This window comes from Elgaria multicarinata, chromosome 8 (assembly GCF_023053635.1).
Source record: "Elgaria multicarinata webbii isolate HBS135686 ecotype San Diego chromosome 8, rElgMul1.1.pri, whole genome shotgun sequence".
NCBI lineage: Eukaryota > Metazoa > Chordata > Lepidosauria > Squamata > Anguidae > Elgaria > Elgaria multicarinata.
This window is the reverse complement of record NC_086178.1, coordinates 56,669,046-56,695,319: the sequence shown is the minus strand read 5'-3', so window position 1 is coordinate 56,695,319 and position 26,274 is coordinate 56,669,046. Positions and strand designations below refer to the sequence as shown.

The following is a 26,274-nucleotide window of genomic DNA, read 5'->3' as shown; positions in this document are numbered from 1 at the left end:
TTCTCGCTCCATGAATTGCTGGAGTCTACCTTGAAGGATCTTGAGCATTACCTTACTGGCATGTGAAATAAGTGCCACTGTCCGATAGTTTGAACATTCTTTAGTGAGGATGAATTGTGTGCCCAGCAGCAGTTTCTGCTTGTGTATGATGTGGTCATAGCATTGTGGCATACACAAAGCCCTGCCTATGGCCTTAGCTAGACCTACCTTTTAATCCAGGACAGAGGAGGGAAGATCTCAGTTCCCTCCTCCGTTTACATGTGAGGCACGATGACCTCAGGAGGAGAGGCGCGCGCCTGCCGTTTTTGTTTTTAAAGCAGCAGGAGCGCCAAAAGGTCATTGTTTTTTTTAAATTAAATTAATTTCCCCGCTCTCCCCACCCTACCCCCGATGGGCCCAGTGCTCCTGAGGAGAGCTGCACCCCACGCGCAGCTCCCGGCTCCGCACGAGGAATCGCACGGAGCCTGGTCAACCCGTGGTCCGTGGTCTAGGGTCAGCCTGAGACCATGGAAAAACCAGGCCCAAAGTGGAGGGATCTATCCCAGGGCAAAGGAGAGATGATCCCTCCCTGATTCCGGGATCCCCTGTGTGTCATGTGGACACACAGGGACGATCCTGGGATTCACCCTGAGATAAAGCCCCGTCTAGCTAAGGCCTAAATTAAGGCAGAGCTAATTGCTACTTGGGTTACAACAGCAGCCCAGCAGCCCCTAAACTTCAGGGAATTATGCTTCTGCCTATGCTCCCTCAGAAGGCATTGGTAGTGGGGATGGACAGCAAAAGAGAAGAGGGCACAGCACTCTGCTGCAGTTGAGTGGCAGATAGGCAAGGAAACAGGAGACGCAGCTCCCTCCCAGTTCATTGCTCCACTGACTGCGGAACAACCCTCCCTTTCAGCCAGAGTTCACGAGAGAAACAGAAAGGGGGGCTCTTCATATGGATCACAGGCCAACAGCTTGAACTCAAGAGGGAACAACCAACACTCAGACCCCATACAAGGGGATTTAACTTGTTAAGCTGCTGTTGGAATGGGGAAAATCCCCACAAAATCTTTTATTTGCACTCTTCCACAATTAAAGATGAAAAAGAAGAAGATTCAGTAGGCTTGAATCTGTGAGTCACAAAAGCTTTGTATCCATTAATAAAGCTTTTATTGGTATTTGAATAAAGTTGCCATTTCTATGCGATTAGCTTCCTGCAGCCAGGCTGCTGAGAGCTCATGTAGCTTTTCAGCAGTTCTCATGAGCCAAGATGTTTCCCTAATGAGGAGCCAGGTTTCCCTTCGACAAATTTGCCCTAGTCCTTCTTTATCCCCAACATCAAAGCATGCCCCGGCTCCCTCTTTTGCACCACACTCTGGCATTGCCAATATTGCTATTTCTCTCTGCCTGAGGCAAAGGATAAGATGGCACCCAGCCTCCTCTCCAAGGGCAGAAGCCAACCAGACTGGCAATTGAATCTTACTTCAACATTGGCGACAGGACTGTGTCCTCCCCTGCACCTGAGGGCAACAGGCTAGCTAAGGGGGGGGGGCGGGCAAGCCATGTAGCAGGCACACAGCTCTGTCCTCTGACACCTCACCACTGCTCACTCACTATTCCATTTCATGCTGGTAGGAATAGAGTTGGGCTCAGGGGGAACAGGCAATGCTGCTGCTGCTCCCCTGTCCTCCAGCATCTGCTGCTTGGGGCAACTGCTTCACTCTGGCATAAAATGCCCTGACATTTAAGCCACCATAGGCTTGGTGGAGATAAAGTAGGGCTGTGCACCACCTCGGGCCAAATCCCTGAAACCGAGGTGAGATGGGCTGATTCAGCCTGCCTCGGCCTGGATCCAAGTTGGTACCGGGTTGGGCTGAGGTGCCCCGAGGTCGAACCAAAGGCCACTCCCCTTCCCTGCCTGCCTGGGAAAGCTGGCGCAAGGCTGGCCATGAGTCTATTGGACTCACTGGACTCATCTCCCTCCCCCACCCCAGTTACCATCTCCTGTCGCTGCTGCTGCCACCACCGAGACTTACCTGTAAATTGCATCCTCCTTCCAAAGAGCCAAGCCATGATTTAATTTTTGTGAACCGCCCAGGGAGCTTCAGCTATTGGGCAGTATAAAAATGCAATAAATAAATAAATAAAATTAAGGTCAAAGCAGCTCTCTGGTTTTACTATATCTATGGACACAACTGCAGTGGCAGTAAAAGCCCATTCCTCTTTATGGCTGCTGTAGTTTGCAGCCAGAGACATAGTGAAAAAACAGAGCCACCATGATCTTAACTTTAAATTGCAGTTCAGCTCTCTGGGAGGAGAACACAATTTACAGGTAAGTCCCGGCAGCAGTGGCTCTGGGTTGGGGGCGGAGGGGGAAGGGGGGCAATGGGGCTCAGAAGGAAGGGCAAGGTGGATGCAAGCAGGGAATGGGGAGTTGGGAGTCCCATATGAACTGCCCAGAGAGCTTTGGCTATGGGGCGGTATACAAATGCAATAAAATAAAATAAATAATAATAAAATGGACTCTCAGTTGGCCTTACGCATGGCTTTCCTGGGTGCCAGCTGTGCAGCCGGCACCCAGGAACCTGCAAGGCTTAGTCGCTTCATGGGGGCCTGATTCTCACTTTGGCTTTGGTGCTGAGGCAAGGTGGGCACTCCCCCCAAAGCACCCTGAGTCGAATCGGGTGAGTCGGGGGGGGGGGCTGTGCACAGCCCTACTTAAAAGATTCAGGGCCCGATGTTTCCATTGGTATCAATGGAAGGTTCCCCCAAAAAAACTTAAGTGCTATGTGAAGGGGGGATTTTAGGGGGCAAGAGTGCACAAAAAAGGGGGGGTTAATTTTCCCCAGGTGCAAACACACACACCCCTTGAAAATTGCCTCATGCATGGCAATTAAGCTTCCATTAGCACCAATGTACACTTAGGGATCTGGGGAATAGGCCCAAGGCCAAGGGAAATAGACTCAGAGCCAGGGCCCTGTAGACCTAGGCCCTGCAACGCCCTTGTTCCACTACATCTACTGGTCTTCCACAGGAGTCTGGGGCAGGGCAACAAGTTGGGACAGACCTTTCTCAGGCCAGCGCCATTTATCCCTGCTGCACCACCATCTCGTGATTCAGCATCTGCCACCCACCTTACCCTTCCGTTGTGCTGGGTAGCAGCCAGAAAAGGCCAGCCTGCTCCTTGGCCTAGCCGCACAGCGATGAAGAGGATTGATTGCGGTGGGGCTGAGAGCAGGGCCGTATCCATTAATGTCTCCAAGCCATTAGGGGATTTCGTTTCACCAGCTGGTCCGATGCAGCAGGGAACACTCTTGTGGTCAGAAATAACACACGGAGGGAGGTGGAGGCTCTTTGGCATGCCAGGGACAGGACCATCAGCTTGGGGATGGCGGGACGGATCCGTGCTCATGTTTTCTCAGCAGTCCCTGGCAATGCCCTTGCTGGCTGGGAAGTGGGGTGGGGAGAAGAAGGGGTACACGTAAGCCAGGGCTGTTGAACCGAAGGACCAACTTCCATTTTGGAGAAGCTCTCAGGGCAGAGAGGACTGGACATAGGAACTCCTAAGCTTTCTTCCAAGGCTCCCTTCCCATCACAACGATTTCACTCCTGAGCAGGGCAAGATATCCTAGCCAATTAAGTCCCCAAAGACTGAATAGCTGTGGCAGGCTTCACATTCACCTGTCTAGAAACAAACATGATACTGATAGTGCTGCTGAGTCACAACTCACAGTCTTTCAGTGGAGCAACTTTGTTCACATTCAGGGTCTGATGGATCAACATTTTGGGGACTGGGGATAAATTTTCCTCTAGGTGGGCACAGTTCATCATGACCTTGTTCTTTTGCTTTTGTCATCCTCCCTTGAGTTGTGTGTTTTTGCCTTCCCCGTGCTACACATTTGAACCCTTTTGCTTTGCAGGCTCCTTCCTGCAATGCAACTTCTCTCAGCTTGTGACACGTTGCAGTCTTGAATTCTGAACTTGACAAGGATGGTCTAGTTTACTCTTCCCCAACTTGGTGCCCATCAGGTGTTGGACTACAACTCCCATCACCCCTGATTACTGGGCATGCTGGCTGGGGCTGATGATAGTTGCAGGCCATGATTTCTGGAGGGTGCCAGGTTGTGGGAATCTGGACTAGTCCTTGTATCATAACAGGGGATGAGAATAGCTGCACAATGTCTTTTGATGGTAGCGGTAGGAGTCCTCCATCAGGTAGCACCTATAATACAGTGATGCTCCCTACTGGTGCTCTTATTGTCTTGGGGTGCTGAGGAGAGCATCTTTCCCTCCTCGTGATCGAAGCAGCCAAGAAGGAGAATTAATGTGGGATCTACAAGCAAATATCATGTCTTAGCAGTACAATGAACAAAGGTTGCCTTTATTTTTCACCCTTAGTCTGCCACATTGAGATAACACATTCACTGTGCAATACCTCAGGCAAATTAGTTCTCCAATGCTTGTCAATTAATCCATAAGACAGAGCCTGTCCTTCAAAGAGGTCAAGTCAGGTAGAAGCAAAAAGAAAAAGGAAGAGAGAACTGGCAGCTAAGAGCAGCTGTCTGTGGCTATGCTGAGAATCCTAAAGAATATGCATTTCCCTGCAAACCTTCTTTGTTAGGGCAGCCTAATTGGGGTGTTATGAGTGAGCCTTTTACCTGTTGCTATTGTTAAACAATTGAGAGTCAAAAGCTTGTGTTGATTTACTGCAAATCACCCAGAGATCGACCAGTAGATCTACCACAGACTTACCACTAGATTCTAATCTACCTTTTGGCTAACTCTGTTGTATATGATTTGTGTAGCAGTGGAGATCAGAAAATATGGAAGAATGGGAAAATGATAAAATTAACTAATTATATTCATATTCAAGAAGGAAGACACTCTTCTAATACCCTTTTAGAAACTAGCCAATCTTTTGTAATTTACTGGAAAAACAAGAGTGAAGGAGCGATGCATTTAGAACATGCATTTAAAATACTTTAATGAGTAATATTCGTGCAAAGTTTGTATTTTGTAAAAAATGAAGTGCTTTTTAAATTTTAACAATAATCTGATTATTGGTCTGGTGTTGTTTGATGCCTAAACTGTTCTCTGTGGTCTTGAACTTGTCATTCTCTTTTTTGTGACCTGTTCCCCCTAGCCTACTTGTAAAGTATTAATATTAGTTTTAGGCCATGAATGGATTCTTTGTTATTATCATCAGTCATCACCTCTTTGCTCTGCAAACTATTTACAGCCATTGTTCACAATCTGTCTATGCACAGGAAGCAAGTGAACAGAGTGAAATAGTATTGTGGCATAGATATGTGGATGATGGTAGGTAGTAAGGGAATTTCTATTCCCATCCACAAATGGAGTTTTACCACAAATGGAGTTTTCCTCTCCTGCTTTACTACAGAGTAAAATACGTCCATCAGAAGAGCAGGGTGACTTGTAACGCTAGAGATGCTACGTTTGCTTTCAGCAGACTCTATTTTGCATGTGCATGCTGTCTGCCAAGGATAGGTAACCTAGTGCCCTCCAGATGTTTGAGACTACAGCTCCCATCAGCCCTAGACATCATAGCCAATGGTCAGGGTTTATGGGAGTTGTAGTCCAAATTCACTGTCTGGAGAGTACCAGGTTGCCTACTTCTGCAGCATAGAGACACATTTAACAACTGCAGCCACTCAGGTGGCAAATCCTGAATAAAGCCAAACTCTGACACAGTCCACTCCCCAGCAACACTGCTTCCCTCAAACTAAAACATCCACAAGGCCACTTGAAGCTCTCCTCCCGCAAACAAATCTCTGGGAAGTCTGAATCTCGAGCAGCAACAAGTAGAACTGCTACAGATCTCTGGCCAGGATGTCTGCTCAAAGAGATAAAGCAGGACAATGAAGAGGGCAGAACTAAGCCCCAGTCTCAGTGGAGAAAGCAGGCAGGAACAGAGGAGACATGAAAGGCAGAACACCGGAGCCCCAGCAAAGCATGTCATCTGCTTTCATGGCACCTAAACTTGCCCAACAGGGAAAGTCATCCCTTATTTGCACTCACAAAGAACCAACTGTGTGCTCAAGGTGCAAGAGGCCGAGAGGAAACGCAGCGTCCCATGGATGAAGGAGTGTGTGAGGGGAAAAAAGAAAACCCTTTAAGAGCACCCAGGGCCTGGAAAGAGAACCTTCTCAAACGCTGATACAAAACAAACAGTCCAGGAAGCAACCAGCTACCACGGGTTGGGCATCAGAAGAAGGCCAAGGACACCAGGGGTCAGACTGTCCGCAGGGCATCCTTGCCCAAGCAGAACCTAAGGTAGCTTGCTTTCCATATTTACCTGCCTCAGTTTCTTGGGACCGAATTGCTTCTTATAGGTTGAATTTAAGGATTATGGGTCATGCTCTGAGCCCCACTGGCAAACCATCTCAAACAACTGTCCGACCCTCAGTGGAGAAAACAGGCAGGAACAGAACGACATGAAGGCAGATCAGCTATTATTCACCTGCTCTGAAGATTATCCCTATCCTAGATATGGCCGATGGATCCATCTGATTCCAGACCGCCCTCAACTTGCAATGAAAGTCAATCCAGGACCTCCCCATAAATTCTGTCCAGAAAAGTCTCCACCCTGCTCCTTCTATGGAAGGGGGAGTGGGGGACAGACATCCCGAAGCAGAAGGACATTTGCACAGAGTCCAGCACCCTGAGCAATGAACATAAACAAGGCTCCTCAATGCATGCGCGCTTCTCACTAATACAAAGACAGAGCATGCCCTCCAGTCCATCAGTGCTACTGTGCCGTATTAGTTTGTTGCCAACAATATGCAACTGCTGCCTCTAACTACACAATGACCCAGGCAGAGTGTGGCCCTTAAACCCACTAACGCCACCCTCATCATCCTCTTCTCCTATTTATACACACCATGGTGGATTAACAGCCCAACACCTCCAGCACACACCCCTGAAACATTTTGCACACAGGAAGTGAGCGCAAGCCTTAAATGCCCCCACCCTCATGCCCATTTTGCACAGGTCTTCAGGCTGCAGAAAGTCAAATGGGTCCCTGCCTCTTTAAGAAGTCCTTACCTTGACAGCAGGTGCCACTGGGTTCAGTGCTGGTTTGCAGGAGCTGCCCTGCTTTGGGGTTCTGCCCCTGGAAGCCTCGCCTATCTGATTTGGAACTTTGCACAGAGTGAAAATACTTTTGCACGTCCTCTTCTCTCGTCCAGGAGAGGCTTTGCTGCTTGCTGCCTGGATTTAGGCAGGACAACATACCTCTTTGACTCCATCCCCTCCAAATGGAGTGTGCTTCTACCACACATCTCCTTGCCATTTAACATCCATCAAACTACCATTACTATAGAGGGGATATCAAAGAGAGAATAATGAAGCCTTCTGGATTGTGGCAGCGACGCTGCAAGGGTCTCCACTGTTCAACTGAAATTAACTGCTCACTATCCTACCAAGAGTGATAGATTTAACTCATCAAGACAGACCCTGCAACCAGCCATGGAGGTACAGATGAATGAGAAACCACTTTCCTCCCCACCCCCCCAATTCCCCTGTGCATTACCTTCCAAGGAGACTGGTTCAAAGAGCCCGAACTGCTCCAGCACCTTGACGAAGAGGACTAGTACCACCAACACGGCGATCATCTCCAGGCCTTCCAGGTTCATGGTGAGGGGGATTCATGGCATCAAGCCCACACCCCACCCCTACTTGCTGTCCTGGCTCCTCACTCACCCCAGTCCAGCCAGGATCACCCACATGCCCCGTGGCTTCTCGTGTCCCCTCGAACTGTGCTGCTGCCTTCAGCCCTGCCGTGGAAGAGCGCCCTCCATTGGAATCAGTACTGGGGCACCCCTGCCTTGACACACCCACCCACACAAAAAGTACTTAAAGGGCACAGGAATTGTGCCTGCAAAAGGGAGAAAGTGATCTCCGGGCAGGACAGAGAGTTTATTGTTATGAGGTCTAAGGCAGTGGAGTCTGAGCTGCGCTTGCCTGCCTTGCAGAGATGAAAGTGAGAAGGGGAGAGGGAGCGTGGCGGCAGCGGCGGCACGAAGGGAGGAACGCAAGGGTGGGGGAGAGATGTGTGCAGAAGGAGCCCTGCCCTCCCATCCCATCCGAATGACACCAACTCAATCGATTTGCTTAATGCAGTTGCTAAGGAGATGGGAGAGTTAAGAGGATCTTGGCTCCTGCTCTGGAAGGTTTGGTGCAGATGGGAGGGGGCAATATGGAGAAACCTTTGTGGGACAGCTCAGCCTGTCGAGCCCCAACATGGCTGTGGGAAGACACCTGTATCTCTGTGTGCTGCCCTTGCTCATCTCTCAGGATGGGCAGAGGAAACAACTGAGCTCAATGTCTGGAGGGCAACATACACTCAGCACCCAAATACTGTGCCAACTCTCAGCCCAGCCTCAGGATCCATCAGCCCACCCACCGGAACACCCAACTGAGTATTGCTAGCCCCCATCTCCAATCTGCCCAGATTCAGCTCCAATTTCCTGATTACTCAAGATCAAGAGGGTAATGATAAAACCCACCATGACCTGACTTCAGAAGGAACTGCCACCCAAAGCAGTACCCCAAGCCTTCCGGATTTCTTCCCCAAGAAAGCCCCATTGCAGATTCCAAGGGGAGAACTGGGGTGTGTGTGTGTGTGTGTGTGTGTGTGTGTGTGTGTGTGTGTGTGTGTGACCCTGTTCAGATGACATGCTAAGCCATCGTGGTTAAGCATGTTGAGCTAAACATTATGGCTTAGCATGCATGTTAACCATTCCTAACCATGGTGGCTACGTAACCATGGTTTTAACACATTCACTAACCAAAAGGGTTAGCAGCTTAACCATGGATTAGCATGTTGTCTGAATAGGCCCTGTGTGTGATATTGCCAGAGGAGGCAGCAGCCTGCTTTGCAATTGGCAGCAGGCAGGTATGTTTACTGATGTTGCTTCAGCTGCTACTTGTAAATTGACATCCAAGTCTCAATCCAGAGATTAGGAAATAAAACAGTGTACACTCAGATTCAGAAAGCAGTTGTTTCTTCAGTGTGGGAAAAGGGGATTGACAAAGGCTACAACAGTATCAGTCAGTGTGGCCACAAAGCCATGGTGCCTACACCTGGAAGATCCCTTAATTGTTTACTTCCCAGGTACATCTATTTACTATTTCTATTGCATTATACAAAATCCAGAGTCAGCCAAAATGATTGGGGCTAGCAAAGGTGTTGCTAAGTGTGGGAATTCCAAGGTTTTCCTACTGCCATCCTGATTGGCCTTAAAAAGACCTGTCTGGCATTTAAACCCATCCATAACCCTAGATCACGAGGGAGAAACCTGGAGAATGGGAAGTCCAGAATCCAGTGTAAAACTTACACCAATTCTAGGTGATTCCCAGACTGTGCCCTGAAGTCCTTCAGCCCCAGCTGCTAACTGCCCCTGCACCACTGGTCTAGTTCTCCCTTAGCAACAGTCACTAAAATAGTCTATATGATGCACCTTCATGTACCCAGGAGTACCAGGGTTTTAATAGTTTTTTGGGGAGCTGTGTGGTCAATTCTGGCTGGGCAAACTGCTCATGCACCAGAGTCAAGGAAAATGCCAGGGCCCCGTGCCAGCAGCAGTCGGGGGGGGGGGAGGCCCTGCCCAGGCTCTGCGTATTACTCAGACAAGCAGAGCCCAAGGGAGGCTGCCCGCCTGGCACTGGCGCCTGCTCTTCAGATAGAGGAAACTCAAGACAAAAGCCCCAACTGTGCCCTGCAGAGAGAGGGCAAGGGTCGCCCTGACCACTCCTTCTGCATCACAAGCATGAATAGACTAACCCACACAATCTCTTGGGTTTTTATGCCTTTACATTGCTCTGCTCAGCCACCAGCTACCAACACTTTAGAGTAGACCCATTTAATTCAATAGGAATTAAGTCAGTCATAACTAACTTAAGTTCCATTGATTTCAATGGGGCTTCTCGAAGGATGACCACATTTGGATCCAACCCTAAGAGTTGCAGGAGACCCCAGCTCTGCAGTAAGTCTGGAGTAAGCTCGTCTTTCTCATTGTCTGCTTCATTCTGTCTGCCTGAGAACAACAAAAGGTCTTGCGGTACCTTAAAGCTGGACACATATATTATGGCAAAAGCTTTCAGCAACTGGAATCCACTTCATCAGTTGCGTGGAACGTTATTCTGAGTTGGCAGCTTTGTTTACCCAAGAGTGCAGGGAGAAAGAAATGTAAGTGGTGAGGTTAGAGGGGAATGAAATGCAAAATATACAGATTGTGCTAATTATATTAAGGCTCAAAAGTTTGTGAAATAATTACAGTTGCCATTCACTAAGCAGGATTGATAACTGGAGCACGATCTACACTACTGCTTTATAGAGGTACTGAAGTTCACTGACAACCGTTGGGGCCCATGAAACATCTACACCAAGCAGGATATACCACTACGGAAGTTGTATGAAAGTGGTATACGGCATGTGTCATGGGCCCCAACAGTTGTCAGTGCACTTCAATACCACTATAAAGCAGTAGTGTAGATCCTGCCTCCATATACCACTTTCATACCACTTTCATAGTGCTATATCCTGCTTGGTGTAGATCTGGCCCCAGCATCTGTTATGAAGGGCAGAATGGACAAAGTAGTTTAGCAGAGATTCCCCATGGAATGAGGCCAAGTACGGCAGCTTTCCTAAACCTGGTGCCTCCAGATGTTTTGGACTACAATTCCCCACCAGCCCTAGCTTGCATGGCCACTGGTCGGGGTTGATGGGAGTTGTAGTCTGAAGGGCATCATGTTGGGGAAGGCTGGAGTAGGGCATTGGCAGGAGGAGCAAACTTGGAGCTTGAGCAACTATAAAACTAAACTTTTGCTGGCCACAAACCTTTTTGCTGGGAAGCTGAGTGCTAAACAAGTGCTGAAAGCTGTGAAAACCCCCAGAGGGACTTTGAATCTCTAACCGGGTGTCCAGTCTAGAATGGCAGAAGGCACATTTCCTTGGTTTAACAAGCAGCTTGCTTTCTCCTTACCCTTTGTAATGGCATTTACAATAAAACCTCCTTTGATTCACTGTAATTGGGCTTGAAGAATGATGCAATTCCAGAGTGAAGGACTGAGCTAGTCAGCCCTGGGGTTTGGGGCCCCAACTCTCTGTAGAGAACGAGCTCCCATGGCCATCCTGGCTGGAAAATATGGGAGTTGCAGTCCAACACATCTGGAGGCACCTGGTTGGGGAAGGCTGAATTTTAATGCATTTCTTAGCCAGATTTCAAGACTGGAGTCCCCCCCCCCCCAAAAGCAGCTTACCATTAAGTGACACGTGGTTCTATTTCAATAGGGCAAAGTTCATAAAACCATATAAGAACAAAACAGTTAAAACCAAGTGGAAGCTTGCTCATATTGCACCGGGGAGCAGCGGGGCTCACCAAGACATGTGGTACCAAAGGGTTTTATGACACTGGGCAAGCAGCGACAATGGAACAGATGTTTGGGACATTCATGGGACCTTTGGCAAACAGCTGCATATTCTAAAATCAGGACTAAAATCACTCTGCCTTCTAGAATACAGTGTCTGAGCAGGGGAAGAGGAGGAAGATGTCCTCATTTGTGTGTAGAAGTGTTTTTTATATGGGAGAGTCACACTCACACAAGTGTGAAGCTGCTTCTCAACTTCCCTTTTTCTACTCAACAGGTGTGTTGGGAAGCATCTAGAAGACAGTCAAAGATGTGCATCTTTGTAATGAATGAATGGCCAGGTGCACATCTGAGGCACTCAGAGCAAGTCCCCCAGGTAGATCTGTCGATCAAAACAGGCCAGCTTCAGCCAGTCCTCTCACCTTGGACTTGCCCCTGATTACCTGCATATAGCAGAGACATACATCCTTTCCAGCCACTTCCCTGCACACTGCTGAAGAATGTGAGTAGGGCTGAGTAACGTTGAAAACCATTTCACCTGGCTGGGGACCATACAACCATTTTGATGCATGGGCAGAGTGTTATGAGAAACTGTTCTACGGAGGAAGGAGGCCTGGCCTGGGGAGAGGAAAGGAAGGGAACTGAGGCACAACGCCCAACCAGGGCAGGCCTTCCTAACGGAAAACAAAATGCACGTAATGGATATTTCCTATGGCTCTGAGCTGTTAGCTAGGTCAATAGGAAGTACCGTTGGATTATGAGAGCTGGCAATGCCAACAGGCCCACAACAATTCCTGCAACTGTGAACTACAGGAATTTCAGCACAAAGGAGGACTTGGGGAGACAGGCCCAGTAATTTCCGCTCTGACCCCCTGGACCTCTACTGGGCCTTCTAAGTGCAGGCATCTCCCCATGCAATCTGAGGCAAAAGGATGAAACAGGGAAGAAGATCCTCTCAGCCATGTTGACACTCCTCTGTCCTAGATTGTACCCACAGACACATGCTCTAGACTCCCCACAAGGCAACCTCAAGACACAACTAAATTCTGGCTCCTCCTTAAAGTTCATGTGTATGGGAGGAGTTGGGGAATCTTTCTCTGCTGAGGCCCCAGATCAAATATGCAGTCAACACCGGCACTAAAAACCATCCCTCCTTGGTCAGAAGTTAAAACATTGCCCCCTTGCTGATTGCTTCTTTTATTGATGGAAGACCTTCTACGGTTCTAAAGGATAGGAGCACTACAACCAGTGATCTTCAGCTTGCGCTTGTGAAGGCAGAAACTATCGCCTTCCATTGCAAAGCCAAACCCAGACTTTACTGCAGCTCATGCTGACTGAAGAATGGGGTGCTCTCATCTTGCATATTCTTTAGCTAGGTAGCAGCTCCATTACGTAGAACACAAACTCACAGAGGGTGGAATCTACCAAAAGGCAAACTAGTCCAACTCTGAAATAGAACCATGCTTTAGCTCACCAACTCTGAGTAAGATCCAGGCCAATTTGGCACAAACAGAGAGAAAATCCCTCAGGTCAATCTGTTCTTGGTTTCACTGTGCATTAGGGTGGTCATGTGTCCTCTTTTACAGACGAAGTCCTCTGTTTGAAGCCCCTCTACTTGAAGCCCCTCTATTTACTTAAAGATAAAGAACCATAAGAAGGGAGAGCAGGGGCCTTGAAGTTGCCCACTCACACAGTTAGCAGCACCAAGAGAGCTGACGAAGCAGCAAGCATGCTGGTCACCTGGTCACAGTCTTCTCCACTATGGTGAGATGTATGTATCTCTATTTAAACTATTCACATCATTTCTAAATAAGCATCTCTACATATAAATTAGTGCATAGCAATTTTATACATATCTGTGCCTTCTTTTGCCCTATTTTGGCCAATGCATAAGTTGCCACCTTATTGTGCATCTGATACCCTATGCCAACGCTTGGCCTGTTCCAACTGTGGCCAATGTTCAAAGGGCAGCAGAAAGCTCTAGGTATGGTGATCGTCAAGGTGCAGCACCAGAATGGGCCACCACCAAAAGGATAAGGGCAAAGTCACTAAAAGCCAACACAGTGACACTGGTCACAAACACATGAGGATGAATTAGCTGGCAGCCAAGACTCAGCCAAGGATAGTATCTAATGTTAGTCCTACTTACAGTAGGACTAAGTTAGTTACAATTAACACTGGATATTAGTCCAGGAGTGGAGCAAGAGAGTTGATCTATCAGCAGTAGTTCTGGCAACCACAGATGCCTAAGACAGTATTGAGCCAGAAGGAGGTGGGAGCTCTTTGTTCCATACTGGCAATGGCATAATATCCTTCACCTCACCTGAAGGCAGCAGGCTAGCTTAGTGTCCACCAACACCATGTTGCCACCTCCTAGCATCTGCCGCTTGTGACATGCGCCTCACTTTGCCCAATGATAGGGTCAGCTCTAGGCTTGGGACAATATTCCTCAATCCCAATTTACACCCTATCTTGCTTGCCTATCTGCATATTCCCCACAGAGTCCCCTCAATCCCACAGCAGCGCACCATCGATTCACCTGAAACCCAGGTAGTGAAAGGAAGGACAATTCACCTTGAAGTTAGTCTAGAAATCTAAGAAGAGAAAGGACGTCTGATGGGACTGAGGCGAAGAAGGGAGTCATGGAGGAGGGTGATCTGGAAAGTAGCATATAGCAATGGACCACAGACCTAGGGGATTCAGACTTTATCTCTAAGACTGGGCACCTCTTGGCTGGGGAAATACCTCCTCCTGCATTTCTTGGCAGACACCTTAACAACCTGTCCTTCTCATATACTCTAGCATCATTGTTTCCTTGACATGGAAATTGATGGAAATTGATTGCTGCATGCAGGAGCCAAGACCTAAGCACCAACAAGCTGCTTCTTCATGCTCTATTCCGCAACCACTCTATTTCTGCTGTCAATATCCAGTGTGGGCTCCTTCTTGAGAGGAGCAGACAGACAGCAAAATCAGTGACAGGCAGGCATACACCAGAGTGACCTCTACTGGCTATATGGCATAGCTGGATGCAAACTCAGCATCTCAAGGTATGTTGTGTGAGAATGCGTGACCTTGCACATCACAATAAGCCACCCTGAAAATAAACCATGGTGGCTTGGTTAATCCATTGTCACCCACACTGCTGCTGTCAATTGATCTCCTTGGATTGCTATGGTTTGTTTCCCCTTTGGTCCTCTTGCCTGCTCCCAACATGTATCCCACTGTCCTTTGTGGCACAACTTTTTAAAAAGTTAAATCCATTCCATCCTTATTTTGTGAATTGTCAGGCATTTATTTTTTTTAATTTCTGGAATTGTACACAAATTTATTTGGGGAGGGGGGCAGAACCCAGAGACCAAAAGCAGGAATTTCCCCCTGCCATAGGCTAAAGTTTTGAAAATGTGGATTTGGAGGGGGATTTGCACTTCCCCTCTTTTTCACTTTGGGGGAGATTTGCGCAGATATGCATTAACTAATGACATACAACTAGTAAGATCATAGGGCAGCAAGTGGAATGGTCAGGTTTTCTACTTCTTTTGCCAAATGACCCTGGAGCCTTTCAGCATAAGCCATCATGCAGGGTTCACGCATCATGACAAGCCACACTAAAACAAACAACTTTGAACACCCCAGCAATAAGCCATGGGTTCTCCAGGTGGCTTTTGCATAGTTAAGAAACCATGGTGAAGCCACCATGCCAGGTTCAGACGTCACGACAAGCCACTCTGAAACGAACCAACCACTGTGGGTTTGATGCCGAGACAGCGTATCTCCTAGCTTGTTGGCTAATGGTCAATTTCAATGGTGCCTTTATTTTATTACTTATCTGGGAATACTTATTCCCAGAGAGATATCTCAAGTGCTTAAAATTAATTTGAATAAGTTGATTGGTGATGGTGCTGTTAAAGTTGAGCTTGTGGGGTAAAGTCAACACACGGAGATGAATATTTTATCTCGAATTCTCAATGGCAAATACTTTCAAGAACTTAATGCTTCATTTCATACATTCTTCTGGGGGTTTTCCTCACCTTGAATATCTTTGAAGATGAAGATGCTCCACAGAAAAAGTGTTAACATTTGTTCCTGACGAAGGAAATTGGCATCCAAAACATTGAGCTTTTGAACTTTTAAAATAAAAATCTTATTTCTTGACAATACCATAAAAGATTTATTATCCTACACAGCACCAGAGCCAGTCTCTCTTCTCACACCTGCTAGAGAGGTATGGCATATAGTATCACATCCCTTACAGTTTGATCCATTCTCTCACACAAAATTGACTTTATGGGAAAATCCAGATTTAAGAATTGGAAACAAAACCATCTTGTGAAGGACATGGGTGGATAAGATGATCTTTACTTTGGATCAGTTAATAGGTCCAGATGATGAGTTTTTGTCATTTTCTGATTTATGTGCTAACTATAATTTATCTACTACAGCTGAATGGTAATACGTGCAATTGCAACACTTGCTGGAATCTAGGTTCAGTCTGGCTGCTTTTACAGCTTCAGAGCCTCCATTATTGTTAGAAACATTTATAGCAGCTGAACTGACACGTCAACCCACAACACACACACACATATATATAAATATTTAGTAGTAGTAAATAAATATGATACCCATGGTTTAAGACAGGATTGGAATAGAGAATTGGAGTGTCCCATGTTGCCTAATCAATGGATTGTTGCCTTAGCATCTATATCTGAAGCATCTATGGGTCTTGGGATATGTTTCATTCAGCAAAAAAAAAAAAAATGTTTCAGGTTTATTGAACTCCACAATGCTTTTGCAATAAAAGTCTGTCTAACTTACACAACTGCTGGAGATGTAATGCATGTAATGCTTCTTTAATTCGCATGTTTTGGCAATGCCCAGTAGTTGCCCACTTTTGGGGAAGAGGTCATAATAAGGATAAACTTTGTATTGAAACAATCTTTAATATGGAAGGATGTGCATGTCCTTCTAAACTACCTACCAGTTTCTTGGAAGCTAACACAAATCTCTCCCTTTTAAAAAATAATAATAATGGTATATCTGATGAAAAATGAGGATATTCCTGTACATATAATGTATTTTTTTGTTTTCATTATTTTTTTTGTTCTGTTTTGTTGATATTCACAATAAAAATAAAAAATAAAAAATAAAAAGCCACTCTGAAACAAACAAACCATCGTGGATTGTCATGTTATGAAAACCAGGTCAATAAGTGACTGATTGCTTAAAGAGCTAGAGTAGAATCATAGAATAGCAGAGTTGGAATGGGCCTATAAGACCATTGAGTCCAACCCCTTGCTCAATGCAGGAATCCACCTTAAAGCATACCTGACAGATAGTTGTCCAGCTGCCTCTTTGAATGCCTCTAGTGTGGAACAGCCCACAACCTCCCTAGCTAATTGTTCCATTGTCGTATTGGTCTAAAAGCATCCTAAAACATCAGGATGTTTTTCCTGATGTCCAGCTGGAATCTGGCTTTGTATATCTTGAGGCCATTATTCCATGTCCTGCACTCTGAGATGATCAAGAAGTGATCCTGGCCCTCCTCTGTGTGACAACCTTTCAAGTATTTGAAGAGTGCTATCAGGTCTCCCCTCAATCTTCTCTTCTCCAAGCTAAACATGCCCAGTTCTTTCAATGAAGGTCACCCTACAGCCACCCCTGAATACCTAAACAAGATCACTTGCCAAGCACAACAAGAGGTGAGAGGCAATGAGGCCTTATACACCAAAGCTTTGTTGTTGTGACATTGGTTGGTTAGTGTGCTATTTCAGAATTATGTATGGAAAGATTACTATACGGCAAATAATAAATAGGAAGGTAACAAATGTTCAAAGCACAAGGGTAGAGATAACACAAACATACACAGATACTTTCATACTGCATAATCAGCAATCCAGACTTACAGAGGTTAGAATAGGGGCTTTAGTGCAGGGGTGGGAGAGTAATGACAATCACATTTAACTATTCCTCCAGAACACCACCACCACCACCCTCTCTCTCTCTCTCTCTCTCTCTCTCTCTCCAACACATTCATGGAGTGGCCAATATGTGCTTGGCTTCAAGAAATAAGCAAGGAAACAGCTTGGGCTGTGCCTGTAGGATATACAACAGCATCATTTGACCTTAGGAAAGATTCACTATACTAAAATGCAGCTCTGTTTCACCCTCTGGTGGCTGAATACTATCTCAACAACCAAAAACAGAAGTAAATGCTAGAGGGGGTTTCAGAATTCAGCATTCCTTGTTATCACATCCTTAGAATCTCTGGCTTCAGCCAAGATCTTGCCCATGCCAAATGACATGAAATTAAATGGAATTTTCTCTCCTTCATCCAGCTGAATAGAACGCTACCTTGTACAGGTTACAGAGTGATAGCCAGTACCAAAAATGTTAGGATTACTAAACAGGACTTTTCTTGAGCTTCTGGCAGATAAAACTTTGTGAGGTTGTTGTTTTTTTAAAAGGAAAGAGCCTTTGAGATATGTCTTAATGCACTCTGCAGGCATGAAAAGGGAGGCATAGGCCTCCTCCAGACCACTTGGAACCCCCACCCCCATCTTCAGACTACCCATCTCACAGCTTGGGGGGGGGGACCAAATCAAGGGTCTGCCCTGCATCATGTGTTGGGCTGATGACAAACTGAGATGGCCTTATAGTTGTCATGGAGGCCTGGAGCTCCAGAAATAGCCTCAGTGTGAAAGTTGAAGTTAGCCCGGAACCACCATCCTGGGTTCCTCCAACACCGCACTCAAGACCACCTCCGCCAGCTCAGTCAGGGAGGATGCTGGACAGCAGGGTGGGCGGTACACCAGTAGCATCCCCAATCTGTTTCTATGGCCCAACACCAGGTGCAACCTCTCAAGGCCTGCTCCAAGGCAGCGTGGTTTCCTGGTGATAGAGATGGAAGATCTATGAAACACAGCGACTCCACCCCCACCTTGGCCTTCCAATCTATGTTGGTGCTGCACTGAGTACCTAGGTGGGCAGAGCTGAGTCAGATTAACCCCACCCAGCTCCCCCACCCAAGTCTCAGTAATGCATGCCAGGTCAGCGCTCTCATCCATGTTTAATCATGAATAAGAGCACTCTTTATTGTAGAGTGACCTGGCATTAAAAAGCAGCACCACAAGGAAGGAGGGCTCAGTGGATGAGCTACCAGGTACATGAGAGCTAGAGGAGGGGGGTAGAAGGGGAAGTGTGTAGACACCTGTAACCTGTTCTACACTGATGTCCCAACCCCTTTCTCCTGCCATATCTCCTTTTGCCCCAAATCACTGGAATAGTGGCACCCCTTCCATGTGTCCCTGCATCAGGGTTTCCCAAGAACATCCTTACCTACCCCACCAATGCACTCACAACGTTCACCATTCAAACCCACTCTCAACTATACAAAACAACACCATCACAATTCTCACTTATAATAACCAGCCACTGGTCACAAATGGACATCAGGCTACTACCAACCAGGCAATAAAGTGCTTATTTCTGTACAATCTCCTTCCCTTAGTACCTGCTCATTCTGCTTCCACCTGGAGTGTGGCCACACTTCTCCGCCTGGCTCTCACCCAGGGGAAACCCCTGCTTCAACTACCACAGTCTCTCACCCTGGGCAGATGATGCAGCTTTAATGTGTGAAGCCCCCAACCTCTGTCACTCACTCAGGGAGGGTAAGCGACAAGGTGTACCTATAACTATTCCCAAGAGATCCCTGCTCTCACTCAGGGAAACGCTACTCACACAACCCAGGTGATGGTTAAATAAGCAGCGAGCTGACAGCCCAGGGAAGAGGAAGGAAAAGTAAGTCACCCTCACCCTCGTGGCATCCCGAAGGGGCAGACCAAAGGGGCCCACCACCTTGTAGCAGGGCAGCTTACATCTCTGCGATGCCTCAAGGTCTCAACAGGCTCGGAGACAGCACTCTTCTGCTAATTGGCTGGCGAGAACTTTGGCAAGTGTCTCCACTCTGCAATCAGCATCCGGCGGACACCAGAGAAGGTAGCTGGGAGGTGGGGGGCAGTTGCATGAGCAGCAGGCTGCTGTGGATGGTAGAGCAGCCCTCTCTCCCAGTTCTCTTCTCTCAACAGTCCTATGGGCAGAGTTGCCAGTCCTGAAGACATATTAACCTGCTGTGCCACTGTACCAGCTCCTCTATCTAATTCACAAGTATTATTAATTGCTCTTTGATCTAGCAAGTTATCTTGCCATGAAGAAAACAAACTCTGGGACTTTAGGGAAGATAATGTTTAAAAGATTTACAGTTCAGCCAATCCCTGTTTCTGAATGTGGCTGACCCCTAAATTGGATCACTCTTTCCACTCCCCAATCCGTAGCATATTAATTACAAAACTGTGCAGGGAAATGATGCTTCAAAGGAAGATACTGGATTGACTGGGATTAAGAAGAGTTAAACATTTAAACTCAAATGAACCAATGCTCAGCATTTGGCTGTAGATCCTGTGTGCTGCTCCTCTCCTTACCATAAACTACAGCCCTTTTTGGATGTAATGGCGACATCCTGCAGCAAATTGTGGGTTAATAAACCAAGGAATTGCAGAGATGGCCACTGTGCTTGAGTCGCACGCAAGCCACTTCCTGTTTGCTTTAACGGCAATGCGGCATTTGAGGGTTGTTTCCGTGACATCTGAACAGGGGCACTTCGAGTTGTCCATGTGTTAAACAACCCCAAGTTAACCCCCAAACAAGCTATTAATTAATCAATTAATTAACTAACACACGATTTGCTGTCAGACGCTGATATCACATCCAAACAGGGCCGATGACTCCTAAAACAATGGGACTTTCTACCATAGCAAAGGAACGATCCAGGGTAACTATCCAGGGTGCTGAAACGGCACCCTGCTCTGCTTCAGATCCAAGAACCCACCGATTTCCAATAAATAGGGACTTTATATCCCCTTACTTACTTGGATATAAAGTGCTAAGTGTGAAAAGGATTTCACAAACATTTTTACCCCTATAAAATGTACAAGTTATGAAATTGTTTGCATGGGAACAGGAACTGGAGAGAAGAGAAGCATGTCCTCATTATGAGAGCAACCAGGGTGATGCCCCCTCCGCAGACCTGGTGCTTCTCTGAATGTGTATTCATACCCATGCTCAACTAGAGCTGGATCAGGGCAAAAATCTTGCTGTATAGTGTAGGTGAACAATGAACCCACCACTGCAGCATGGCAAGACAGGGAGCCTCACTCAGCTGATTGACTAGCAATGGGGACATGTTGTCTTTTCTCCCCTCTCCTGTTGCCCCCGTTCAGAGTGTGGGCAACAGGAGGGGATGTTTGCTCTCAGTGACATCTGTTTCCATAGGCTATGTAGTGCCATGACATCATGTGCAATATGTGATCCCTGATTAACTGAGATCACACAGGAAGGAAGAATTCAGGCAATGGCATTATATCAGCAACATATCAAAGCTGCAAGAAAGTAAGGTGGCAATACAAAACACCCCTAAAGAAAGGAACTTTTTCACAGGAGTAGCTCACTTTTCATACCAACTGTTGACTCTCACAAAGATTTCAGTGCAGCAATTATTTTAAACTTTCACACTGGGCGTCCCATTCAAGATTGCTACCACCACCTCACCCCATATTAAAGGCAAGGTACATAAATATACCTCATTAACACAAAGGACCCATGCTGATGTGACATCTAGGTGCACCTTTCTTATTTAACAAAAGGATCTCACCATTATCTCATTGCCCACTCTGCTAAAGACTATTATTTAAGTCAGGGACATCAAGCAATTTGAGGTTTATATGGGTTAAATTGCCTGCTCCTATTTCCAGGTACAGCCAGTAATCTCAGGAGCCAGGTGCTTTTGGAAACCAATCAAGGCTTTCAGATAAAACTGCAAATTAGAACGAGAGGCTGTGTATGTCATCATTGTGCAAGGAAGGAGGATAGTTGCTCAGCACTTACCAGGAGCTACTTCTTAGCAACTATGTAAGTTGTCTAGCCTAACAATTGACTCAAACAGTTGTGGAATTTACAATATAAAGACAACAAGACACCCATGTCTGATATGCAGGCTCAGTCACTTTGTTGCAGGGGCGCACAACCTTTTTGTCCCCAAGGGCCAAATCCAGTGTTGCCTGGGTGGTCCGTGCGCTGCATACACATTTATGCACACACATGCATGTATAGCTTTCAGAATAGCTTTCTGGTTAAGAGAATGGCCAGATGTAATATACACAAATTATACATGTTTCCTTTTCTTCAGAACTACTTTTGTTGTTGTTGAGCACACTCCACATGTCTTTCATGGGCATAAGTATGTGCAAGGGGTGTGCTTGGTGTACCCAGGCACACCCTAATGTTTCAAGCAATAAGTACCACACCCTGCCTCAAAAAAGCTGAGACAAGATTCCACCCACCCACTTGCTCCCATTGCTGCCTTCAGCACCCCACCACCACCACCACCACCTTCATTTAGAGCAGCCTTCCTCAACCTGGAGCGCTCCAGATGTGTTGGACTACAACTCCCAGAATGCCCCAGCCAGCTGGCTGGGGCATTCTGGGAGATGCAGTCCAACACATCTGGAGCGCCCCAGGTTGAGGAAGGCTGATTTAGAGGCTGTGCACTCTTCCTCCCCTGTCCTGGACTGCACAATTGCCAATACCTCCATAAAAAAGGCAAGAGGAAAAGAGCAGCAAGGTTATCCCCAGATCCATTACATGGAAACAGGAGAGTGCACTGTTGGCACTGGATCTAGATTTGTGAGAGTATCACACCAAGAAGAAGATTCAGTTGGAGTACACTTTTTTTGATCTTTAGTTTCCATTTCCCATCCTTGTAATGGAAATCATAATGACCTACTTCACAGGGATCCTGAGAGCGGTGAGAACAGTAAAGCACTTGACACACTGAAAGTGCTATAGAAATTATTTATAACAAATAAGTGACATAATTCTGAATTCATTAATAGCAAATTCATGAATAAATTACCAACAAATGACTCTATCAACAGAGAATACAAGGCCATAAATCCAGCTGTGGGGTGGGGGAGGGTGATAAGACTCAAAGATGTTCTGCTTTCATTTTGCTCTGGGTTTTTAAAAGCCCAGCACTTCCCTTCCCACACTCCCTTCGCTGGCTGTGCATTTGGTCTCACAGCCCACAGCTCCCTCTTTGTACCTTCTCAGGCAGAGGTAGGAGCTGTACCATTAACTACACTTGAATTCTGTGTTTCATTCCAACACTGCTGTTGCCTGAAACGCAGCTGCTGCAGAAACCCCATTTCCTGTTCCAAATGGGAATGGCAATTGGTGTCTCTGCCAATAAAGTGGCACAGTGCAGAGTCTGAAGGCGTTCAAAGGGAATGGCACCGGCGTCACCTCCATCTTCATGGGAAACTTGGGCACCATTGCTGTCACACTCCCAGCAAGTTCATGCTTGACAGGCTGACAATTGCTCAGCAGTCCCACACTAAAGCACCAGTTCTTAATGAGACATATGCTGGTGAACTGGTGGATTCAGCTGAACCACCCCCTGCCTCCAAAGAGCTGAAGCAAGCAGCAAGGCATCAACCTGGTGCCCTCCTGATGTGTTTGACTACAACTCAGGTATGTTGAGTTGCAGCCCAACATATCTGAAAGGCACTAATTTGGAGAAGCCTGGTTAGAGCATTGGATGAGGACTAGGTAGACTCAGGTTCAAATCCCTACTCAGCCATGATGCGCTCTCACTGGGTGAATGTGGGCTAGGCCTATCTCTTAGCCTAACCTACATCACAGGGTTGTTGTGAGAATAAAATACGGGAGAGTGGTGTATGGCTCCTTGGAGGAAAGGTGTTAATTAACTACGGACTATGGATGCACAGAATTGCATCTCCTTCCCTAGACTCTATGCTAGAGGAATCCATTTGGAGTCACAGGTGGAGGGGGAACATGGTGACTTCTGTGCTCCTAAGAAGACTCCCAGCTGCTCCTCTGGAATAGATTTCTGGTCACCACAGGTACAAGATTGACCTGTTATTATAAGCAGGGTAACCATATTTTCCTTTCTTTCCTTCCAGGTCTGTCTCTCTCCCCGTGCTTTACCTCTTCCCTTACCCCCACTCCCAAATCTCTTTCTCTATTCATCCAAACATATTGATAGCATAACATCACGGCCCATAGGACCAATACTACCACAGGGATCATTATCAGCTGAGAGGGAGGGCGGGGGGGGGGGGCTCTAGAACGTGGACATTGGCCATATGGGCTGGGGAGCATGGGAGTTATAGTCCAACTCATCTGGAGGGCCCAAGGTTGGGGAATGCTTGCCTAGCAGATAAGGCTCTGCACGGGCAATCACTCTCTGTGTGTGTGTGAGAGAGAGGGGGGGGGCTGCTCCAGCCCTAATGGGAAGAACTCAGCACCCAGGCTGAACATGCTGCCCATTCCTGCTCTAGAGCAAAATATGTTGTTGGCCACAGCCCATCCCACACTCTGAATATGAAAGCTCTGAACTCTTTTGTGTCACTTCACACAACCTGTTTTGTGTGTGTGTGTATGCATATGTCTGTAAACTGGCAATGTGTCTATAGGAGGTGGAGAGACAACTTGACAAAGCTTCTTCAAATTGCCAGGCCAACGGAACTGGGGACTAGTTAGGTCCAGCTAATGCAGTACGAGGTGCCATTTCTCTTCTCTGTCCCCTGCCCGCTGCTAGCATTTCAAATGGGAAGGGGTGTAATAGGACATCCAGCCCTAACATCTCTGCTAACACAACCCTGGAAAAGTAATCTCCATCCCTCCCCACCCAGCTCAGATAACAAGCTCCACTCCAAACATTACAGTGGAATTGGGGAAAGCACAAACATGGCTCACTCTCCCTTGGAAATTTCTCAGAGATCAGAACAAAAGGACAATCAAGTAGGCAGCATCCCATTCAGTCTGTGCAATGCCAAGAGTTAATTTGAACTGAACGCACAAAAGCACTGGCTTAAGAAGCTAAGCTTAAGAGTCCAAAGAATATGAACATTAAGAATAATTGAGAGCATGTGCACAGTGCTTTTTCCTGCTACCAAGCAGTCCAGATGCCACTGGACTTAGATGAAAAGGCTTCCAGGTCAGAAGTTGTGACTGATGTGGACCTGAGCCCCCACCCTGAAATTCTCATAGGAGGAACTTAAGCACTGGGGGGTGGGGCTATTAGACCATGTGCTGGTTTTGGAACATGGATCAGTGTACTGCCATGGGCATCTCAAGAATGTAAGAGCCATGCTGGGTCAGTCCAAAGCCATTTCTAGCCCAGCATTCTGTTCCCACAGTGCCCAAGCAGATGACCACAGGAAGCCCACAATATGACAGTAATGCAATAGTACCCTCCTGCTTATATCCCCCAGCATACTGCCTCTGAGACTGAAGATAAGGTATAGCCATCATGATTACTACCCGCTGATAGCCTTATCCTCCATGAAAAATAATTTAGGTCGTTATAAACCCAGGTCAACAGCATCAAGGTAAATGGAGAGGAAAATGGGTGGCTCACTGCCTACATCAGGGGTGCACAACCTTTTTGGCTCCAAGGGCCACATCTGATAATGGTTCACATTCTCTCTCTCTCTCTCTCTCTCTCTCTCTCTCTCTCTCTCACACACACACACACACACACACACACACACACCAGTGATCCCGATACAAATGCCTTTTTCCTTTCTTCTAGCAGTGGCAGGGAAGGAATGATTGATATGAGGATCTCTCAGGGACTGAGTGGAGAGTACAATCAGTGGCAGGACACCCAATGGGGCCCCAGTAAAGGGCTTGGGTGGCTGCATGTGGCCCCTGGGCCACAGGTTGTGCACTCCTGGCAGTAGAGGCTTGCGGTGGAGCACCTTGGAGAGCTTCTTTAGAGTTGACTGAAACCTGAAGCAGATTCACTGCCCTACTGACATCAGAGGCACCAGTCTCCACTGACCCCTGGCCCACATGGAGGGGGCACTTCTAATTGATCAGGCACCCAAGAAAGGAAGAAAAATGCAGTTAAGACAAAGCAATTACAAAACAAACCGGCTGATGCGTCAGACTGGAAGAAGGGGTGTAAAGCTGGGACAGATACCGAAGCCATAAAGGGAGCGGGAGACCCTTCCCTGATTTATTTTCCTGCCTGCCACACAGGAAGATGCCCTCTTCCACCCAACCCCAGGGGTTCCACCTGGGCTCAGCCTTCAGCGCTCCCTCTCCGCCGGCCTTTCCCAGCCCACACTTACCTTCGATGCCGCTGAGGATCTTGAAGCACTTGGTGGTGAACCAGTAGGACATGACGAGGAGGATGACAATAAGGGAGGCGTACAGGAGGCTGTCGCTGTGCGGGGATTCCCTCTCCATGCCAGAGGTGGTGCTCCCCACCCACCCACCCACCCACTGAGCCTTGGCTCCCCCAGCCTTGTTTTACCTTGGCGTTAGCCTCTTGTCGAAGGCGAGTTTTGCGCTCTCGGCCACGCGCACGAACCAGGCTCCCCAAACCAATTACATTAATTGTTCTTCTCTGACACATGGTGCCTGTCTAAAAATAACAGGCTGGCCCGGGGGAAGCCCAGTGGGTGGGTGTGGGGGGGGGGGGACAATGCAAGAGATGAAGCACAGAGAAGATGGGGAAGATCAGCTCCTGGGCCAAGACTGGGCCCTGATGCACTGCTGTTTTCAAGGTGAACGGGCGACCGCTCTCACATCCCTAACCTGGGAGTCTCTCTCTGCACTACAGCAAGGATTTCCACCTAGCCATTAAGGATGTTATCTTCCTCTCAGCAAGCTTTAATAATAGTGGACTGGAAGACATTAAATTGCATTTAATTAAACTGCATGCTAAATGAATGCAAAGCAGAAGTGGCTAGGTGCACATCTCTGTGTGTGTGTGTGCGCGTATTTTCTCAAAGAGACAGTAATGCTCTCCACAGCT

General features: G+C 47.2%; 1 protein-coding gene across 4 annotated transcripts in view; it reads right to left on the bottom strand.

The window, feature by feature from the left end:
• The window catches only part of KCNIP2 (potassium voltage-gated channel interacting protein 2), a 128,505-nt gene that overhangs the window by 25,794 nt on the left and 76,437 nt on the right, over positions 1-26,274 (bottom strand). The window contains exon 1 of one of the 4 annotated variants that reach the window (XM_063132543.1): positions 25,586-25,718. The exons of 2 other annotated variants lie outside the window; for them this stretch is intronic. In XM_063132543.1, coding sequence (XP_062988613.1) covers positions 25,586-25,703 — 118 coding nt within the window. In that variant the 5' untranslated portion in view covers positions 25,704-25,718. Of the gene's footprint in view, positions 1-7,533; positions 7,840-25,585; positions 25,719-26,274 lie in introns of those variants that run through there. One more of the 4 variants, XM_063132544.1, reaches the window with a different exon arrangement.